The sequence below is a fragment of the Natrix helvetica genome (genome assembly GCF_964273705.1).
Source record: "Natrix helvetica genome assembly, chromosome: 1".
NCBI classification, from domain to species: Eukaryota; Metazoa; Chordata; class Lepidosauria; order Squamata; family Natricidae; genus Natrix; species Natrix helvetica.
Window position 1 is genome coordinate 298,432,036 of NC_138548.1, and position 23,732 is coordinate 298,455,767.

The 23,732-nt window shown below is 34.7% G+C and overlaps 1 protein-coding gene across 1 annotated transcript in view; it reads left to right on the forward strand.

Moving 5' to 3' along the window:
• The window catches only part of DOCK3 (dedicator of cytokinesis 3), a 204,828-nt gene that overhangs the window by 101,819 nt on the left and 79,277 nt on the right, over positions 1–23,732 (forward strand). Inside the window, exons 19-32 of the mRNA XM_081936757.1 lie at positions 2,535–2,632; positions 3,904–3,987; positions 6,044–6,144; positions 6,557–6,638; positions 7,577–7,747; positions 12,282–12,474; positions 14,284–14,411; positions 16,090–16,236; positions 17,379–17,477; positions 19,213–19,307; positions 20,553–20,628; positions 21,898–21,998; positions 22,179–22,237; positions 22,671–22,819. Coding sequence (XP_081792883.1) covers positions 2,535–2,632; positions 3,904–3,987; positions 6,044–6,144; positions 6,557–6,638; positions 7,577–7,747; positions 12,282–12,474; positions 14,284–14,411; positions 16,090–16,236; positions 17,379–17,477; positions 19,213–19,307; positions 20,553–20,628; positions 21,898–21,998; positions 22,179–22,237; positions 22,671–22,819 — 1,583 coding nt within the window. The remainder of the gene's footprint in view (positions 1–2,534; positions 2,633–3,903; positions 3,988–6,043; positions 6,145–6,556; positions 6,639–7,576; positions 7,748–12,281; positions 12,475–14,283; positions 14,412–16,089; positions 16,237–17,378; positions 17,478–19,212; positions 19,308–20,552; positions 20,629–21,897; positions 21,999–22,178; positions 22,238–22,670; positions 22,820–23,732) is intronic.

Sequence of the window (23,732 nt, forward strand, 5' to 3'; positions counted from 1 at the left end):
CAGCAAGTTGCCTCGGCTCCGGACAATCTGGACACGAGTTCTTCCCTCCCTGGGACATATTAGCTTGGGTATGTCCCATGCGTGGACTCTCCAAGCAGCGCACAGAAGAATGACCATTGGCTTATCTGAACGGTCGTTCTCTGGGCACTGTGGGAGATTCCAAACCCGCCCAGGGTTTATCGCGGTGTCCAAGATTCTGCATCATGATCAAGATACCTGAGGGCGTCCTACAGCGGATAAGACTTCATTTTTAAACTGCCCTCAAAGAGGCAAAGGAGGCATGGTCAAAGAAAAATCTACTCCGTCCTAGGGCAGATAGACTATACTTAACCCATGCTTGGACTCTCCCGCAGCGCCCAGAGAAGGACCGTTCAGGTAAGCCAATGGTCATTTGTGGTGATTAACTTCCCAATTGCAATTGTAAATAAAGTATAATTAATTATTTTAATAATAATAGAAAAATTCAAAGAATTGGGTATTTAGAGTGTACAAATTCATAAAAAGTATGAATGTAGTATTGAAATGAGATTCTCAGTCATCCAGGTCATAGTTATTCCAAAGGTGCTTTTTTTCAAGAGGCAACTGGGCTTTCTGGTTTTTCTTTGAAGACATTTCGCTTCTTATCCAAGAAGCTCCTTCAGCTCTGACTGGACGGTGAGGAATAGAAGGATTTATGCCCCTTGCAGACAACTGGTTATTTGCAGTCTTTTAGTAGGTCATTAAGGTCATCTGAAAGTTTATCTGTGCAATCAGGGTCACCTGAGTGATGCAAATTGGATACAGTCAGAACAGAAAAAGAAGCAATGATTCTCTCCTATTGACCTTGACTACTATATGGACATGGATATGTCCATATAGTTTTCCTGACAACAAAAATTGATAGGACTGGGAATTCAGTTACCCAGCCTATAGCACTGGAATTTCTTCTGATTTTCCTTCCAAGTATAAATCCTACCAAGGGTTTTTTCCAAGATCAACCAACTTGTCTAGATGCTGCCACCTACTGTAATTACATCAAGCATTTTCAAATAAGATATATTCCTACAATACTTACTAAATTAAAGTTGTTTAGACAGGCATTTTTGAATCTGGCTTAGTGTCCTATGATGTTATGTCTTAGTTATGTAATACAGAAGGAACTGCAGTTTATTCAATATAAAATTAAATATAATAGTGATGTGCACTTAATTATTATGTTTCTGGGTCACAAGAAAACATTATAACTGAAATTACAAGTATTTATCACAGTGATGTCCAAAAATTTCTTAAATTATTTAACAAATATATTTTATATTTTGTTCTTCCCCTAGACCAGTGGTGGGCAACCCGCGGCTCGGGAGCCACATGCGGCTCTTTGCACCCTTTAATGCGGCTCTTCTGTGTGCCGGGTGCCCGCTCCCCTCCCTCCTCTCGGGCTTCGGAGGGAAGCTTCTGCCAAAGCCCGGGCGAGTGACAACCAATTTTGGTCCTATGACTGCAGAATGCTGCAAAATACCATAAATGCAGGCCAGTTGTTGAGTGTTTCAAATGTGATTGGAACACTCAACAAGATGACCACAGTGTGTGTGTGTGTTTGTGTGTGTGTGTGTGTGTGTGTGTGTGTGTGTGTGTGTGAGTGAGACAGACAGACAGAGAGAGGAACAGAGAGAGGGAGTGAGGGAGGGAATCAGAGAGAGACTGACAGACAGACACACACACACACACACAGACAGAGAGAGACAGAGAGGGGGAGGGAGGGAGAGAAAGATAGACAGACAGAGAGAGAGACACACAGAGTGAGTGATTAAGTGAATGAGTGAGAGACAGACACACCCACATACACAGAGTGACAGAGAGAGGAAGAGAGGGGAGAGAGACAGAGGGAGAGACAGAGACAGACACACACACACACACAGAGTGAGTGAGAGACAGACAGACACACACACACATAGAGTGACAGAGATGGGGGAGGGAGGGAGAGAGAGACAAAGAGCCAGAGAGAGAGAGAGAAAGAAAAAGAAAAAAAGAAAGTGGGAGAGAGAGATGAAATTAAAAACAACAACATACAAACCTGACTTACTCAAACTATCCAAGGAAATGCAAGGCCAATGTTCACATTAGTGGTTGTGACTTTGTCAGTCAATGTCAGGATGTAATTTTCTCTACATTGTAAGGCAAATTTTACGGAATTTAACGTTATCGATAAATAATATCGTTCTAAAGTTTTTGTTTTATTAGTTGTGTTATTTGTATCCTCCCGACCTATGTAGATACTTGCATGCAGAATATTCTCAATAAAAACTTATTGAAACTAAAAACAGTGTACCATCCTATGTATTTTCGGTTTTAAAAATGTGGCTCTCAAAGTAAATTTCAATCGTGGTTTTGGCGAGATTTGGCTCAGTTGAAAAAAAAGGTTGCCCACCACTGCCCTAGACTAAATGATCTTCATAAAAATCCATAAAAATTGCTATTAGTATATTCAGAGTGTTTTAGATAATGGTGCTATTATTTATATACTTATTTATATATTATTTCCTTTCTACTATATACAGTGGACCTGCTTGCTCTTCTGAAATGGAAAGCATATCCAGATCGTGTAATGGATATTTTAGGAAGATTGCGCCAAGTCAGTGGCGAAGAAATTGTTAAGGTATTGAATTTGGTTTAAGCTATTATTAACAAATTAATTACAATAACTCATCACTTTTAGGGAAAAAACCAAAAAGTTATTAATATTTGTATTTATCAATGAATAAAATCTCAGTGTAATCACAAATGTAAGAAGGTATATGTCAACTTCTCTTCATTAGTTTATGAACTAAAATGATATGGAGAACCCTGAACTATTTCAAATCTTCTTTTTTCTGCCCCATTTTTAAAAAGTAACATGGTATTGTCAGGCCCAGATTCAAAAACAATACAGTGACATCTAGTCCAATTTTTTATTTGTGTCGATTTAATAGAAAGAATTTTGCCAAACTAAAACTACAACCTTCTAACCTAACAGATGTACCCTGAGAGATTCTAGGTATGGCTATTCTAAAAACTCTGCCTCCCTTTCCCAGACAGTTCAGGAGTGCATAATCATTTATTCTGGGCTGGAATATACAGTCTCCTCCTGGGGAAACAATGGTATTCTTGCCAAAATCCCTTCCCCACTTCTTCTCCAGGTACACTTTTCACACATGTACTGAAAATGTGTGATACAGTATTAATAAGAATAACAAATAATGCTTAATGATCTGCATATCTGAGGTTACAATAACTAGGATTTTTTGGAATGCTATTACTAAGTGATGCAGTCACATGACATCTCATTTTATACCACATTGCTTAGTGGCAACAATCCAAGTTCCAACTGCAATCGTAACTCAAGGACTAAAATTATAAATTTACACCAAATGTCTGGAAAGTTCTTTCCAAATCCATTTGAACATTTTCCTGTCAGCATCCCTGTTCTCAGTTTTACCATCATGTTGTATGCTTGTACTTGTTATGAATCCTGTCTAGTTATGAACCCTTATTAATTTTTTAAAATGTATATATGATTGCCTATATTATATAAATACATAAATACAACCATAGATAGTTATCAAATACACAAATAATAAAAAGCAAGATCAAAATTTGAATACTTCATTAGTGCCACAAGAGAACCCTAACAAAAAGATCAAACTGGATTTTTGCCTCTCAGATATGTCCCTTGTTATTGAGTGGACTTGACTTAATAAAAAGGCTAATAAAAAACAGGTTTAGAAGAATTTATTCAGAATATCTGGCTTTGATTTTTCTATAGAATGTTGTACTTCAGTATTAGAGAATAATCAATGTATTTCTTACATATAACGTCAGAAAATTATGAAATTGTTTGGTTTGGTAGAAAATTCTGTAAAGATACTAAAAATCCCTATGCTTTTCCAGTTCTTGCAGGACATTCTGGATACATTGTTTGTGATTCTGGATGATAACACAGAAAAATACGGACTTCTGGTCTTTCAATCTTTGGTAAGAACAAAATATTTCTGATAGATCAATCTGATGCAAGATGTGAAGGCACTTTCCCTTCATTACTATTCTAAAAATTAACACACTTCTCTGCATTAGTTGCTGAAACTTTTCCAAATTCTCCTTAATCACTTGTGAATTGACATCTATCAGGGTCCCTTATCTGTTTTTTAATATTTATTTATTTATTTTTATCATACTTTTTTTCTTTTCACAAATAACACAAGGCAATGAACATATCCAATACACATTTCTTCTCTTATTTTCCCGACAACAACCCTATCAGGTAAGTTGGGTAGGGAGAGATAAAGTGAGTGACCAGCTCAAGGTCACTCATCTGGCTTTCATGGCTAAGGCAGGAATAGAACTCAGGATCTCATGCTTTCTAGTCTGGTGCTTTAACTGCTAAAGCAACTGGGTCTTTTGTTGATTCTTGTTTCCAAAAATGCAAATAATGGCAATTCCCATGAGCTTCCTTGAATGCAAAATGTTATCACCTCTGAACTTTGAAATGCTGAATAATTGCAATAAGTTTGAGTGTTCAGCTACCATTGGAAATGTTAGAATAGTTGCAAATTATTTTGTTCTTAAATGTTCTATATTCTCATGACTTTCTGTGAGTTACATTAAACTGATACGGACCATCCAATACCAATTTCACCATGGTGAAATTTATACACCAACTACAGTCATACTTTCTGTATGGCAATATACAAATAGACTACATACCCTTAAGGAACATATATATCTTGAACTAATGATTAAACTAAGAATTAGTTTTAATTTAAGAACTGATTCCATTGTTTCTGTATTTGGCTGCCTAAATTGGGATTAAAGAATCGTTTTTGATTGTTAAAAGCTAGAAATCAAACATCCTTGAAAATCTGCAAATTACTTTATTGTAGGTTTTGGCCATCAGATTTTAAGAAGAACAAGGCAGAATATGAGACTTGCTATTTCATTTTCCATGATTAAAATCTAGAGGGCCAAACAAGAATCTTTTTAGAAGACACTCCTAAATTAAAATATTCTTAATTGAACAATGTTTTAAATTCTAGGGCGATTCTTTACTTCATATTCAACAGCAAAAAGTTTATTTGTGTGGAGCAAGCAACTGTCACCACTTTTTCAAAATAGCTGTATTTTTTTCTCAGAGTCATGCAGTAAGATTGAAATATAATCCTTACAAGGATTTCAGGAATGGCAAGATCTAATAAAAGTAACTTCACATAAAATCATAGTGGCATCATACATAAAATTTAAAAAGGGGAAGGATGATTAAAATTCAATGTTAAAAGTTAATTAAAACAGGTCCCCACTCCTGGGCCGTGGCCCACTACTGGGCCTTGAGCCTTTCGGAATCGGGAGATGGAAGTAGAGGGCGAGTGTGCGTGCACGCATCCCCATTAGAGCAAGCAGTGGGTGAGCATGTACACGCATGCTCCATTTGCAAGAACGGCAGGTACATTTGCCCTCCCCTCACACAAATGGAGTTGCGTGCACATGGTCCCTTGCGTGGTACCATCCCCTCTCCTCTCTCCCCCCTCCACTGGTCCATAAATCCAAAAGGATTGGGGAACTCTGAATTTAAAGATGGATGGCTTTCAGGACCCTCCAAGTTAGCATTTGGGGCAGACTCATGAACTTGGAGGAAAGATCTTTAAAATTCTATGTTTAAGAAGCTGAAGTTATTTTTCAGCCTATAACATCTGATATTATTTGTTTTAAATCTTTCTGAAGTAAATTAGCACTTTTCTGACTATATTTCTATCTTTAAGGCATTATGGAAATTCATGGTTACTATCTTTATTTCCCATTTGGTAGCCATTTCTGAAACAATCAGAGAAACAACTATAATATTCATTTTGAATAAAAGCATTACTTCTATCAAGAATATATATTGAGTCAGTATAGCAATAAGTTACAATTATCATGAAACATCCTTATGCAGGATAAATAAATATCATTTATTCAAGCCCTTATACACAAGCTCATATACTTATTTAGTTATCTTTGTCTTCCTAAATATGTTTCTTTTTTTATCTTTTTCTTTCAGGTGTTTATCATAAATCTCCTGCGTGACAGCAAATATTTTCATTTTCGACCTGTAATTGACACTTATATTCAGAAGCACTTTGCAGGAGCTTTAGCATATAAGTAAGTCATCACTTTATGGAGGCCAGTTTATTATGTAAATGTTAATATCAAAACAGTAATTTTTAGAAAAGCATATTCATTTGCTTGGGTTTTTGTATATACTAAGCTCTCACAGAGAATAGTTTATAGAAAGCATAGCGAAGGGTTAAAAACGGAGTAAAATCCTAGTCACTGAAAGTCCAATGATTATAGATCAAAACTATGCTGCTAAACCATCATTTATTTATTTAATTTATTGTAACATACATGTATATACACAAACATATATACACATACACACATATACTCATGTAGCATATAAATAGAGAGATTTAAGTATAGACTAGATATTGATATATTTCAGAAAAATCTGTCACTTTGAGCATCTCTCCTATTGAAATGTCTGTTAAAAAATGTGGTTTTTTTTATTCAGAGAACTCATCCGCTGTTTAAAATGGTATATGGATCGATCAGCTGAACTAGTACGACAGGATCATATTCAAGAAGCAATGCGGGTATGGTTTCTATGTGAAGATTACTTTGTTTAAAAAGTAAAATATTATTTCTTTTCTAAGGGCAAAACTTAACTAGGAATGAAAATTTAATAATATATTATTTAATGGTTTTTTTCCCAGTGATTTCCAGCAATATCGATCTTCAGCTGTGCTATTTAGAATTAAATGCTTACCTCCAAATATTGATTTAAGAAGGTGATACTCTGGACTTAAAAATGGGGTTGCAAATCAGATTTATTGTGGTTGAGTCAGTGGATTAATTTAAATCTGGGGTGAAACACTGGAATAAAAATGTACTCACTCATCAACAATGGAATTGGAGGGTTTGCTAAAGGTGCAATTTCTTCTCAAACATACAGATAACAGTTGGATTCCTCCATGTTATTTCTCACATGTGCTAATGATGTATTCATCATTAATATTAAGCAAAAATGATAACATTAATTTCCAAAATTGGAAAACAAATTTAAAACATTGAATAATCTTTTTGCACTACAGTACTGTCCAGATCTTTTCAAATTTTTCTTTTAAAAATATTACTCCATCTTGTCTATTTGGTTCATCCTTTATATATGTAAATATTGTATTATTACTATCTCCTACCAAGGATAAAGAATACTAGGCCATAATTTACCATATAACAATAGATTGTATGTTTTTCTTTTGCAAATACTTTGAAACTGCGATTTTTGCAAATAGTTTTCTTGGAGGAGAATGCTAAATGTTGATTCATTTTATTGATTTTCAACTAAATAAATATGGAGTGCCCACCACTCAGAGTCACTTCAAACTCTGAGATTGGCAGCAAGTAAGTTTAATAATAATAGTAATATCCTTCACATAAAGGATAAGAATTTGAATATTAATAATGTACTTAATATTCCACTCTTATAAACCCCTTGTTCTTTGTTTTCCTGATTCCCTTCCTGTTTCTTAAGGCATTGGAATATCTTTTCAAGTTTATTATTCAGTCTCGGATCCTTTACTCCAGAGCTACTTGTGGAATGGAGGAGGAACAATTTAGAATTAGCATCCAAGAACTTTTCCAGTCCATCAGATTTGTACTCAGCTTGGACAGCAGAAGCTCTGAGACTCTCATCTTTACACAGGTTATAAATATCTACAGTTCTATTTTGTGTATTTCATTGTTGGCTTTGTAAATTAATATAATTACTTAACAACATACCAAAACTGTTCAGAGGAAAATAACCAATTCATTAGGAGAATACTAGCAAACCATAAAACAATCCTTCTGCAATCCTATTAGTTTTTTCAGTTTTCTATTTATTTATTTTACTGGACTTACATGCTGCTTCAGTCATATATGTGTTTGAGTGATACAAATAGTAATGAAATTAAAAATTAAAAACATAACTATATTTTAATATAAATCACCAAGTTTCTGAGAAACAACCACAATCCATATTTACATTTAACCATCAGGTGTAACAAAAATTACCCCACAGCCTGTGAAATCCACTGGAACAATTTCACTTTCAGATCTCAAAGGACAGGCAGAGTTTACTGGGAGAAGGTGGTTCCTAGATGCCCAATGAACCATGAAACATTTAAAGGTGACAACCAACATCCTGGATTGCGCTCAGAACAATACTGTAAGCAGTGTAGCTCTCAAAGCAGATGTGTTCCTTGGGTAGACTGTTGGGCATCCAAACTTCTTGAGTTGCTTTATTGTGAAGCAATTGAAATTTGTGGTCTTCAATGGTCACCTTATGGAATAATTTAATTATTTAGTTGAGGGGAAACCAAGGGTTAAGTGACTAGAGCAAAGCCTACTAATGTAGGAAAGACTATAATTGTTACACAAGATGAACCTCTGTAATAGCCCTTCTTAACCACAGCTGTCATATGCTCTTAAGATGGAGACCCATATTATGCATTAACACCGAATGAGTGTTAAGTACAGCTCCATCCAGAGTCAGAGATAGAATACCTTTGGAATTGGAGGACTTCTATACAAAAAGCTATTTCCCCTTGTTGACATTGAACCAGACTATGTTTATTCCCATCCAAACTTGTATGGCTTCCAAGCTCTGGGATAAAACCTGTGTCATATCTTCTATTTCTTTGGAGTCAAGGTACACAGTTGAATATCATCTGCACACCAATACTACCTGTTTTGTGTTATTGGATGACCATTACCATTAGCTTCATGTAGATGTTAAGTAAGAGAAGACAAGGTGTTAACTTCTGCAGCATATCACAATAGAGAGCCCCATCACCAATGTCTGGAGCTGCCCATTTAAGAAGAATTACTACAAAGCAGTGCCACTTACTCCTAACCTTTGCAGGTGATCAAGAAAAATATTATGATCAATGGTGTCAAAGCAACTAAGAGAAAACACAGAATCAGAAGGATTACATCCATATCCCACTCTTGCCATAGGATGACAGAAAAGTAATCAATGTGGATTCAGTTTCATGTCTGGGCCTGAATCATCATGAAAAGGGTCCTGATAATCTGTGTCCTCCAGTGCTTTGTGCAATTACAAACCACAGAAAAACATCCTAACAACTTTTCCACAGAAGGAAAGATTGGAGACTAGCTTATAGTTATCTAAAGTTACCAGGGCAACCTATATTTTACTGAGATGTAGCATCCCTTCACAAAGAAACATTCAACGCAATTCAATTTCATAAACATTTTCTATAAAGATTTTAACAGCAAAGTAATAGTTGGTTCAGTAAAAAGTCCCAAGCAAGAGAGTTTTCTAAAATATTCAATTGCTGCCCATTAAATAATATGAATTTCAGGCTTATTATTATGTCTAAGAAGTATCTAATATTGTTGCATATTTGTAAAAGAAATAAATCTGAAGAATCTAGTAAAAATAATAGTTCTATAAAGAAAATAAAATTTTGATAGCAGTGTTTTCTAACCGTTAACTTTAATTTTTCGCCTCTGACACAGTACTTAAGAAGATTATATATTCATTTAAAATCTTCTTTAATACTTAATGCATCAAAAGTTTACCTTTTTTTGTTTCCCATTTGCCACTGTGTTGCCCCTTAACCCTAATTGCCCCATAGGCCCCTCAGCCTGAAGGACAGGTGAGCGGAGCTGGGACATGTGCCCCACAAAAATGTGGTGGCATTGCAAGGCCGTCATTTAAATCTGTAAGTAATTATCCCCATATCCTGTACAACTTTTAATCATGGATGTATCTTAACGAGTGTTTTTCCAGTCCATTTTTCTGCACAATGAACTAAAATATATCGCACAGTTCACCGTTTGCAATTATAAAGTGATTTGCAAAACACTTAACATTTGAATATAAGAGTTACTCTGTTGTTTGCATGAGTCACTTTGAATACGAGCACCAGTTATTAGAGAGAAATTATATCAGTTATGGCAAACTTTAGCATTATCTCTGGTAATTCAAAGAAAATATATTAATGATGATAATAAAAAGTAACAAAAATCTCATAAAAGAATATTTACTAACTCAAATATTGAGTTTGGGTTATGTCATACTTAAACAATTAAATATTCATGCATCTGTAAGAGCCAATAATGAAAATACAAATGATGTTGTATTTTGTATGTATGTTGAAAGAGATTTTTAATCTCTTTCTGTTAACGTTTTTTTCATGGAAATAGCCAAGAGCATTGTGTTCTCTCTAATTACAGGTCTTTTGATATCACCACCTCTGATATAACTGTCACTGGAAATAATAGCAATATTTAATAATTGCTGAATATTTCCCTGGCATGAAATTGACTTATCTTAAAAATAAAGAAATTAAAATAACAATGGTTGTTTGGTTCAATATTTAATTATTATCTTTATTTCTTATGTCTATATTTCTTTGGATCGAGAACATTCATTCTAAAATACTCAGTGGAAGTCATCACCCATCTTTAATTTAACTACCAATATAATTTATAAATGAAATAAAACAAACAGAAATCAATAGCCAGAACACGGGAAATAATAAACTGTTTGCAATGGCTTGCCAGGTGCTGATGCAGGATAACCCACTCATACTTACGAGTATCCACAGTGGGATACCTACAGACATATTTGCATCAGGTGTTACAACTTCATTGCATTATTACATTATTTGTGCAATTTTTTCATGCAACATTGACAACCATTTTGGTATCATTATGGCTCGTTGCAAATCCCACTGGTAGCACTGTTCATCATAGAGAGATGTGTTACTTGTATGTTACCATCTATCAAAATATTTTCTGAGTGATGTGAGATAATGGCTTGCTCAATTTTTTCATCATTAGATTTGGAATGGGGAATGTGGTTGCAGCTAGGAAACAAAGAGTTAATTCTTACATTTTTGATTGCTCCAATACTCCCTCCCAGCTATTGGACCCTGTATTGCAAATGGACTTCTACAAAAGATAACTATAACTGAGGGTGTCCCAAAAGTGCTTTTTCAGAAGGCAACTGGACTGTCTTGTTTTTTCTTTTGAAGATGTTTCACTTCTTATCCAGGAAGCTTCTTTAGCTCCGACAGGATAGTGGGAAATGGAAGGATTTATATTCCTTGCAGACAGATGGACATTTGCATCCTTTTAGAGGGTTGTTGAAGCACCCCCAGGACACAGATAAACCTCCAAGTGTGTCCTGTGGATGCTTCAACGACCCTCTAAAACAGTGATGACTAACCTTTTTTTCGTCGTGTGCTGAAAGCTGCAATGTACACCCCATGCCCCCGTCCATGCATGCATGACCTCCCCATGTGCACCCCGTGCATACACACAAGAACCCCCCCACCCATTTTTAGTTTCCAGTTTGGTGCAGGAGGCTTTCCAGGCCCAAAACGGAAGGCCTTCTGCACCAACCTGAAAATCAAAACAGGGCATGGGGGGGCGTGTGTACCCCCATGCCCTGTTTTGGGCCTGGAAAACCGCCTGCACCAACCTGGAAGCCAAAACGGGGTGTGGGAGCACTGCGTGGCCCCAAAATGCAGTGCGAGCATCCTGAAAAAAAGTTGCCTCCTGAAAAAGTACCTTTGGGACAACCATGACCTGGGTGGCTGAGAATATCTACAGACTTATAACTGGGATGATAGGGAGGATTGGACAGGTCTGATAAAGTTTCTACCTTCTAATGTACTTCTGTTCTTCCTTATCACCAACATTGAAATTGAGCTCAGAAATGTCTTTGATTTGAGACAATAATGCAATATGAATAGACAAGTAGGTACCACTTCAGTGAGAAGGTAACAGCGCTCTGTGACATCATGCTGGCTACATGACCACAGAAACGTCTTTGAGGAGTGCTGGCTCAATGGCCTTGAAACAGAGACGAGCACTGTCCTCTATAGTCGGCAATAACTAGCAGAGTGAAATCCGCAGAAACTCCTTTGTCTTTTATATTGGTTTGGAGATGGTCACAGTACTTATAGCTTTCTAATTTCATGAACATATGCTTCCGTATCTATAAGATGTTGTAGTTTAGGGTTTCTTTGTATTAAGAACTCATGTTACAATGCCATAATTTCCAAGATCTCTTTCTGATAAAAACATGAATCTTCAAAGAAGGATTTCCTGCCTTTTTAAAAAAAATATCATTACTTCTGTTGCCAAGTAAAACTGGTGATATTTGATTCTTCCATACTAACAGAGTTCATAAAAGTCTCATATTTTCATTTTCTTTTTAGGCTGCTCTGTTGAATTCTTTCCCTGCCATTTTTGATGAGCTATTGCAGATGTTCACAGTACAGGAAGTAGCAGAGTTTGTGAGAGGAACTCTTGGGAGCATGCCCAGTACAGTGCATATTGGACAATCTATGGATGTGGTTAAATTGCAATCTATAGCTCGTACAGTTGACAGTCGCTTATTTTCTTTCTCAGGTACCAGTTATATTAATCATTATATCTCTTTATATACCCAATATGAACATAATTTGTTTTATGCTATTTTAGGAACATATATGAAACTATCTTAGGTTTCAAAAACTGTACCCCTAAAATAGCATAAAGCAAATTATATTTTGAAAGTTGATTCATTAGAATTAATGTGCAAAAATTATATTGCATAGTGTTTCTGTTCTAACCAGCCACTTTTTCTTCCAGATTATTACACTCCCTCTTTTTCTGTTTTCCTTGAACAACTTTGCATATATTGTGGTTCCTAAACATTGATTTTGCCTTGAACTGTTTCACCTGCTTTTGCTTTCCGTCTTTTTATGTACATGGGGAGAAGATTGTTCTATAATTTTTGAATTTCCCTCATACACCAATATTTTCCTTTGTTTTTCAATGGGTGTATTTTGGTCACTGAGTTTAGTAACAAATGGAGAGCTTAGGAAATTAAGAAATAAAATCAGATTTTTTAAAAAAGTATCAGTGCCCATTCTATACAGAAGTATGGTATGGGGATACCACATTTTCTTTAAATATTTTTAATTTTTTTCACTTATAATTTTTTTTAAAAAAAGGATCCTGAAAATCTTATTTATTTCTATATTAATATTCTTGGCTGTAACACACCAAAGTAAAGCCATCTCTTCGTCATAGCTTTTACACTAATATCTATGGTTCTATACTTAGAATAACCAGTTTTAGAAATACTTGAGATTTAGTTAGGGAACGGATGCCCATGTTTTTCTAATAAAGTAGTGGACATGCCTTATTCAGTTTATTTATTTAAAAGATTCAAAAGGACCTCCCATCTTAAGAACTCAACTCTGGGGGGCTCACTACAGTGGGGAAAAAAACCCCTGGCACTTCAATCATCCCCCTTGGATGTATCCAACAGAACCATCCACATGCTCCTATTTCATCCTATTCTAGTATTTTAGGAAGGGGTAGCTTTTTATGACCTTCCAAAAAAACTAAAGTAATAGAAGCCTGCTGGATATAGGGAGAAGGATATTCTACAGGGCACAAGTTGCTATGAAAAAGGCATGCTTTCTGGTCCCCTAAGATGACAGCGTAAAAAGGATGGGACCCGTACCATGCTTACTGAATCCATCCCAGTTGAGAATGGTCCCTGGCCCCATGACAAGTAGGAAGGAACAAAGGAAATTAAGCCAGTGCAGCTTGCATAACAATAGTGCACTATGAGTCCCAAACATTTCATGTGCTGCTGTATTCTGGACCAGTTGTAACTTCTCAATGGTCTTCAAGTGGTGTTGCAATAGTCCAACTAGGGAGTCCTCAAATATTAAAACAACCTCTCTGTCCAGGAATAGGTGCAACTTCACATTTTGTAGTCAGTATCTCTGTTGCCTGTTGTAATATCTTTTATGACAGTTGATAATATTGTAGGTTCATGACTTTTGACAATTTAGTTTCTGTGGGAAGCAATATTAAACAGTGAAGGAAAATAAGGCTGCCAGTGAAGATAATTTATGCATTTGATTTACTATATTGCAAGTGATATATAACTTTTTACAACATTTTGTAAATTAGCTATTCAGAATTAGCGTTTGAATGAATAAAAATGGGTTTCCCTTAAAATCTGTTTCATAGAGGCCTCCAATTAAGCTGTTGTGCTATTTATTAAAAGGCCAATTAAATTAATTTTATTTGTTATTAATGGTAGCTCTTTAGTTTCTATATATATATGCTTATGAATTAAAATGAGGCAGGCTTCTCATTCCAGTATTTTGAGTTCTCCTGTAAAATAATGTCAAGCCTCTGGTTTCCCATTCCTAGAATCTCGGCGAATCTTATTACCTGTGGTCCTTCATCATATTCATCTTCATCTGAGACAACAAAAAGAGTTGCTTATCTGCTCTGGAATTCTTAGCAGTATCTTCTCTATCATCAAAACTAGCTCCGTGGTAATCTATGTCTATCATTCTGTCTTTCTATCATCTATCTTATCTTTCTATCTTTCTTTCTTTCTATCTTTCTATCTATCATTTATCTCTGAAGAATTCAAATGATATGTTATCTTTTGTAACACAGTATAGTTTGTGACCTACTTATCATCAGTATAAAGGATTATTGAAACTATGCATGTTTTGTTAACCTGAAGGACAGAAAATTGTGCACTAGTTATTATGCTTAACAAACTTTTCAAACATTTACTTGAGAGAAGATATATGGCTGTTGGCCAGCCTATATAGAATTGTTCTACATCTTTAGCAGAATAATAAACATGATTAAAATTCTGTGTAACATAAAATCCAGCCTATGGTATGTCCTAGACTCTTAAATAATTTCCTGATTTCCTCCCGCAAAATTATTCAACTTATTTTTGATAGATAGTATTGCTGAGCAAGCAAATAATAAAGATAGCAATAATATCACATTGCTAAATTGTTCATTTAATATATTCAATCTATGTTCAAAGATGGCTGTTTAAGTAGAAACTTTAGCACTGATGTGTGTGTTCTGAAAATAGGTTTGGATTATAATATCTTTAAGACAGTATCAAACATACCCAAAGGAAGTTTAACAACCTCCAAAAATATTATGTTTGATAATATTCTAAAAGAGAGAGCTGGACATAATTTTAATCATAGAGTTTTGTTTGTGAACAGGACTGAATGTAAAATATTACGGTAATAAATTAATTGTCTTTAATTGGGTAATAGATTATTATAAGAACATTTGATATAGGAGTACAAAATATCTATTATTGTAGATTTAAATAAATATGGTATTGAAAATAAGAAGGGGGGGTCTTTATTATGATTTCTGAACAGAAAATTTGATGGAATCTGTGACTTCTTGGGATGCTCTATCTGGGACCGTAGGATTGCATCATCATGGGTTTTAAAGATAAGAATGACTATTGGGCACTAAGCCTAGAATGAAATGGGTTACAATGCATTTTTATATTTTAACCATCCTGACTTAAATGAAGACTCAATCATCCAGGCCAAAAGTATCTTAAAAGGTTAAATCATGTTAACTGGATGAAAGTTTGTTCTAGTTGCCATGATTTAACTTTTTTAGATATCCTGACCTGGGTAACACATTTTTTTCCCTTTCTCATTCTCCTTTCTTGTTTTTTACCTCCTTTAGTGAAAGTCTTGAAAGCAGGTTCTAGCAAAACCTGCTGGAAAAAAAAGTGCAATTTTTATAATTTCCTCTAGGAGCATTTTATTAGTTGAAAAGTAGAGAAAAGCAAATTAAGAACTAGTAATATAATAATAAAACTAAGTGGCTCTATTTTCATGGTTTCCCTAAGCCATGAAAACAAATAGTCATTGTCCTATAGTCCGTCTTATCTTCTAGCCTATTATCCTAATCAGTGGTGGGTTATCAATTTTTTTACTGCTGGTTCGGGCGCACTCCGTGTGTGTGCAACGTTTCTGCACATGCACAGAAGCGGGTGGGTGGTGGAACTTCCTGCCGCTGCTACTACCGTTTCACCCGATCCATGCCGAACCGGGAGCAACCCACCTCTGATCCTAATAGATAAATGAATGAACAGGCAGCCAAAAGCAAGTTCACAATTTTCATTTACATTTTGTAAGATGTTAACTCTTTATGTTCTGTTTACTATAGGAGACAGATGTAACTGAGGAGGTAGAAATGATGGTGGAGAGCCTCCTGGATGTACTATTACAAACTCTTCTGACTATTATGAGTAAATCACAATCTCAGGAGGCGGTAAGAGGGCAGCGTTGTCCACAATGCACAGCTGAAATCACTGTTAGTAACTAACCATCAAGTTCTATCTCCTGCTTATCTAGCCTGCTCCCTTTCCCTATCCTCTCATCTCCAGTTTACTACATTTTTCGTTCATTCATTTTTTTGTGTTACAAAACTGAAAATAACTGTCAGGGTGAATCTAAGAACTTCAGCCATGCTGCCGTTAGTTTATTTAACATATTATTGTAGGTTATATTTTTAATTATTTCTAAGATATTTGCTATAATAATTGAAAATAATTTGTGGGTACTTAAGTAAAAAAACCTAAACAACTGGAATCTTATACCATATTATTAGGAGTTGGATAGTGCATTGTGTGAACCTGTCATGTTATTTCAATCAGGCTTAAGCCATAACATGATTTTTTGTGTGTGAATCAGTAGCATATTATGACAACACTGCTATGTTTTGTTAATCTAAAATAGCATTTAGTATATAATATGAATCCAACCAAGGTTACCTGCAAAAGGACAGCAGTTTTACTTAGCTTTGAAAGACAGCTCATCCTGGATTCCCCACCCCCCGAAGCCACCTGACCACTCCACTCTGGCCTGAACTGAAATGAGAAGTTCTTTATAAGGTAGAAAACAATGCTGTATTGCATATATATAGCATATGCAGAGAGGAAAAGCAAAATCTCATCCTTTAATCCTCTAATTATCCTGTTTTCCATTTTTAATTTGATTTTCTGACTATTTGTCAGCCTCCGTGGGTGAACTAGACAGTTTACTATGTGACCTACATCTACTTTATTATAAGGCTGTATTAACAAAATCTTGCAAGTTTGAAAGTACAAACTTCCCATTGCCACTTTTAACGGCTTGATCCATTAGGGCAGGTCTTTTCTAAGTTTCTTTCTCTGACCAAGAAAGGGGATTCTTACCTCTTTTGCCTGTTTCCTTCTTTATTACCCACATTCCGTTATGTGTCTCTTTACATAAACATTTTCTACATAGTAAGAATTTATTGTAAAAGTACAAACATGAGAAGAAGAATGGAGATAATTTTATAGTGTTTTATTTCATAAGTATCACACCATTTTCAGTCCCTATACCTTTTTCCTGCACCTTAAAGTTATTTTTTTTTTATTTAGACTTGTGAATGATTATTCCTCTAAAATAATTATTCTTTGAAATTAACAGGGGGAATATGTATCCTGTCTTTTGTCTCTACTTCGTCAGATGTCAGACACTCATTTTCAACATCTTCTGGAAAATTTCCAGAGTAAAGATGAGCTAAAGGTAAGATTATAAATACAGTCTAGTTATATTTCCCATTTGTGTTTTTGTGCTGATGTATATCTTGTAGCTCTGGAAAGCTGAGAATGATCCTGGTTATATAAATGTTTGCTTTTCTTTTGTCACAGATTCAAATCCATTCCATATTATTTATTTTATCCTGTATATTTGATTGGGAATTGAGCCTATTGCACTCAATAGATATTTAAATTGCAGCTGACCCAGATACATACTGAGGTTGCAAATCAATTAGCAGTTAAATGTTCCTGTGTCACCTGACATGCATAATTTTTTTGGGGGAAATAATTGAATCATTCGATAGCAATAGCATATTGCTTCACAGTGCTTTACAGCCCTCTCTAAGTGGTTTACAGATTGCCCTCAACAATCTGGGTCCTCATTTTACCGACCTCAGAAGGATGGAAGATTGAGTCAACCTTGAGCCTGGTGAGATTCAAACTGCCAAACTGCTGGTAATTGGCAGTCAGCAGAAGTAGCCTGAAGTACTGCACGCTAATCACTGTGCCACCACAGCTCTTAGATTCAATAGAGTTGAATCTAATTATACTTAACTGTATTTAAGCTAGAAGCTATTTGATAAAATACTCATGCTTATTCTGCTTTTGTATTGATATTATTTCATTGGTGCTTCATGTTTTGGTTCTTTTGGTGTGTTTTTTTCTGTTAATTGTAATTCCGCTTTCAGTGCACTCCCCATAGAAAGGTAAATGCCCAAAGAATGATCTAAAGTACTTAATATTAAAATAAAATATGTATTAAATATTTAATACTTTAACATATGAAGCAATATATCAATATTTTTAAAGGTTTTCAATTTGAGGTTGACTAAGTACCGTGTTTTCCTAAAAATAAGACCTCCCTTAATCGGGCTTTTGAGCGCATGCGCTAAAATAAGCCATCTCTCAAAAATAAGCCTCCCTGGAAATATTGCAACACACCAGCAACCATGAGTTGACCACGCTCACCGCACCTCAAAAATAATAAGACCTTCCTGAAAATAAGGCGAAGTGCTTATTTTGGAGGTCAAAAGAAAATAAGTTCCTGTCTTATTTTCGGGGAAACACGATAACTTAAAAGAATTATCCTTGAATGTTTTAGTCTTGACTCTCATATATGTTATTTATCATAAGGATTCAGCATCTAGAAATTTGGAGTTTGATATTGTTAGTATGCTGGTGACATTGAATTTTATGATACCAGTGAGTTTGAGGACATCTGAATGTACTCCTAGTCAATAATAGACTGTTTTAAAGAAGCAAATTGTAACCTAATCCAGGTACAGCGCATACTGTATGCCCATTGTTATTAGGATGACTGATCATAAGGCAGCTTGGGCTTTCTTTTAAAAAATATTATGTTCCCTTTGAAAGAAAATGATTAGCAATTTGGAGATAGTGGATTTCAAGGGGCATCTTATAGAATATGTTTTCTTATCTTTGACTAGTGTGCAGCAGCTATGGCCTGAAGATGATTGATAATCTCCAAAATTCTTCTTTTATCTTTTATTTCTGCCTTTGAGTCAATTTTGGACAAGTTCCTAGAGCTTTCAAAAGTAGTTTGCCCTGGCCTTTTTCTTAGGGCTATTGGAGATAAATCTGTAAGCAATTTTTCATCTCATTTTCAACTTACAACTTTTTTTCCCCTTGTTTAAGGTGCATGTTTGCTTCAAACTACACAGCTAGCAATGATTTAACATTGTTTTCTTGGTTTTTACTAGGAATTTCTTCTAAAGATTTTCTGTGTGTTTCGAAATCTGATGAAGATGAGTGTCTTTCCTCGAGATTGGATGGTGATGAGATTACTCACCAGCAAGTGAGTACTGATTCATTTTAAAATAGTTGAATTTTACTAAAATCATGTACAATTTTTAAACAAATGAAGATTTTAAAAAAAATTCAGCTCAATTAAAATTTTAAAGCACTTAGACCATTTTAGATATGCTCCATTTTTATTCTTCATTGAAACATACTGATAACTGGTTTTTTTTGATAATCCTATTAAAAAATTAAATAAAGAAAATAAAATCTAATAATTGAAATAGAAGAAAGAAGTAAAGAATGAAAAGGAAAGCAGAACCAAAAATTAATGCTAAGGTAGATTTCAAAAATCATTTTATTAGATATGCTATTTTGACAGTATGGAATAGATATAAACATGTTGTGTTAAAAATACCTTTATTGTTGCCACTTGAAGAAGCACCTTATAGAAGAGAAATGATAACTGAACATATATGTGACCTCTTTTAATTATCTTTTAGGGGAAAAATTCATATTCTCTGTCTGAATAAATTCTTGTAGAATTATTTTCAATCTGCTAAAATGATTGTAAATAATGTATAATCACTGTTTAATACTATCAGTCTATAGGATGAGTTAATTGAGGATATAGCCATACTATATCTTTGACTTGCAATTGGTAGGTTAGCTGGAGCAGGAAAGTGGAATTATAATTTAGTGAATCCTTTTATCTTGAACATCTTATGCCTATAACTAGAAGAATGGGAAGTCAAGGCAGAGAATTGGGATGTTGTGGAAGAATTTTCCGTCTTGCTGATCAACATTCTCCATATCTGGGCTCTTTGAGACAGTTATCTATGTGGCAATACTTTGTTGTTATTACAACAATTACAGCCAGTTTATGAAATGAAAATAAATATTGTGAACAACAGTATCAAAAGCCCAGAATATCAAACCACTATAATTCAGTTCTTAATAGTAGCTATGAACAAAACCAATAGAAGTGGGAGAAGTTATTATTTAGAAGTTTAGTGTGGTGTTAGGCTGTCTTAAGACATGGAATAATTTTAATTGGATAGATTTTTTCAATAATTATTGGAATTGGAATCTATCTAAGGATTAGTTTTCCCTAGGGCAAATTATTGGATAGAAATGTTTGAGGCTGCCTTCATGTTCCTGATCCAGTGGATTGCCAATTTCTTAAATTATATATTAACCACTATTTTATCAATAAATATAAAAGAATACGATTTTCGCTAAATTTAAACTTTCTGCATATTCTGTAAACACTACTATAATGTTGTTCCTTTCGTTTTTATAGTGTGATAGTTACAACAGTGCAGTATCTGTCTGCAGCACTACATAAGAATTTCACGGAAACAGATTTTGATTTTAAGGTATTTTTGAAATTTCTTTATACTATTAAATTATCAACATTGTATTTGTTTTGCTATTAAATGACAATTAATAAAGCATTTGCACCAAAGTCCTCCAAGAGTGTTCAGATCTTTAAAATAGAAAAAAATAAAGGAATGCAGATGGTCCTCATTTAATGACCACTTGTTCAACGACTCTTCAAATGTATGACAGCACTGAATGAGCATAAGTATAATTGGCCCTTGTACTTACACCATCATGATATGTCTGTGCTCACATTATCCACATTTGCCACCACCTTTGCCAGCTTCCTACAAGCAAAATCAGTGGAAAAGCCAGCAGGAGGTTTTCAAATTGTGATCATGTAATTGCCTCATTTAATTACCGACAACAATTCACTTAACAATGGCTACCAAAAGTGCTAAAATTTGTGTTACTAAGCGTCACAGGCAATTGATTATGTGTGTCTACTCAGACATTTTGGAGAAGTGGTTAAGGCACCAGGTTAGAAACCAAAAGGCCATGTTGTAGTCTTGCCTTGGGCATAAGGGCAGCTGAGTGACCTTGGGCTATTCAGGAAGGAGGCAATGGCAAGACCACTTCTGAAAAACCTTGCCAAAAAAACTTGTCCAGGCAGTCTCAGAGAATGGGACACAATTGAAAGGAAGGACGGCCGGTGTGTGTGTGTGTGTGTGTGTGTGTGTGTGTGATTCAGAGATAAATCCTATGAGTTTAGTAAACCAACTCCCAGGTAATGATGTAAATAATTGCAATACAAGTTTTTTTAGTTTAGAAATTTTGTTTATAAAACTTCAAAAATTCTTGACAGTATAGTCTCTGTGGAATAATACATATGGGATTCCTCACCTCAGATAGCTATAGTCTTTGCCTTTTGTGTGTGAATTTATAGAATTTTTATTATAATTCTATATTCTATTCTAATTCACTTTCAGAAATTCAGTTATAGAATTATATTATGAAGTAGGTCTACTATGCATTGTTTATTGATGTGTGTGAAAGAAGTGCCATATCATATGTACAGTAGACAGAATGGACCATGAAACTACTATCATTATGTAATGACTATTTATTTGTTATAATCATTTGGCTTAGGTATTTTCTAAGTAGATATGCAGAATATAAATATATCATTATAATAAATACATTGTCATCTTCTCTGGTGCTTTTTAGAACAATCAGTTGACATTTATTAAAGATATACTAAAAAAAAAATATTGTACTGTATATGAGTTTTCAGTTAGTTGCTTCATTGTTTTTCTATTTTCTAGGCCTGGAACTCTTATTTCAGCTTGTCAGTTTTATTTATCAATCAACCTAGCCTGCAGCTAGAAACATTTACTCCAGCTAAGCAGAAAAAGATTCTGGACAAGTAAGAATATATTAACTTAATTTTCATTCTCAGGTGTTTGTTTTGAAAGTAAGGCAGTTGCTTTTTCTTCTGGTTCTTTTTTAATAAGTTGTAGTTTAATACTAATACTGCCAAATCTTGTTGTACTTTAAAAATTCAAATATTCCATTTTTTTCCTTTGGCTCTGTGTTTAATTTCCAGATATGGTGATATGCGTGTGATGATGGCATATGAGCTTTTTAGCATGTGGCAGAATCTGGGTAAGTTAATCTTTGAGTAAACTGAGATTTACTCAGTTTAAGGTTTATATTTAATCTAATAATAGCACAGTGCTGGCAAATTAAAGGAGCATTCAGAGCACTATAAGAACTGGATTAAACACACATTGGTACAACTTTATTAGAAATCATTTGTATAAAACAGAAGAATCATTTGTCCTTTGGAACTGCACACGATATATCACTAGATGATAGTTACCTGTATACATACACATTTCCAGGCATAACTTATTCTATTCCTTTTTGGATTAATTCTTTATGGTAAGCATCTAGCTTGATTCATATCTGACTTCATTCCTTATCGTCAGTTCTAGAATATTTTCAATTAGCAGGGAAGCTAAACAAAAAAGAGCGAGAAATGGGATGCAGAGGAAATGATATTAAATAACTGCTTGGTTTTGTTGTTATTGTTCAGGGGAACATAAAATTCACTTTATTCCTGGAATGATCGGTCCTTTTCTGGGTGCCACACTTGTGCCACAGCTAGAGGTCCGCAACATTATGATCCCCATTTTTCATGACATGATGGACTGGGAACAGCGAAAAAATGGCAACTTCAAACAGGTAAAATGTCTCTTTGGTTCTTACAATGTTTATTTCTTATTTAAATGTTCATTTACATAGTAGAAATAATAAGCATTTTCTCCCAAACTATTAAGCGTATTTCAATAACCTCAAGATACTGCAACCATCATAAATAAATGCTGGTTACCAAGTATCCATATTTTGACCATGGGGATACTATGATGGTCATAAGTGCAAAGGGCCGGAAGTAAGTCACTTTTTTCACCACCAATGAAGCTTTGAATAGTTACTAAACAAATGATGGTAAGTCAAGAACTACGTATAGAACGTTCAGCCAATTGCAAAACTTCTTCCCATTTGAGTGAGACTTTTTCCAATCCCATTCTCTGTTCTGAATTTTGGTTCAACTGTACAATAAATCCAGACTGGGAGTTGTACTCTTTTTCTAATCTTAAAAAGGGGGAAAGGATCCTGTCTCTTCAATTTTTATTTTTGTTAAGACAATGTAAATAATGGGTTTAAATTTAGAATATATTCTCTCTCTGGAAAAAAAATGGAAGAGAAACCATTCTTCTCTGTATATCACACAAATATTTCTGCATTACAGAAAACGATTGCACTAAAGTTATTTATGGAGACTTTGATTTATGTGGGATACTTATAAGAGAGAACCTTATAGAATCACAGGCCTGAAGAGGTCCAATCCTAAACCCAGAGCAGGAATCCTCATACTATCCACACAACTCCAAGCCTTGCTTGAAAACCTTCAGTGATAAGAGTATCCACAACTCCAAAAAGCTAAATAGCTACTACTACTGCTAAACAGCTCTAAGTAAAGAATATATTATTTTAGAGTTTGGCTCTCCTCTGTAAAGCATCCATCCATTACTTCTTGTCCCACCTTCAGGAGCCATGGCTCCTAGCTTCCCTAGGATGGTTCCTTGAGTATTTG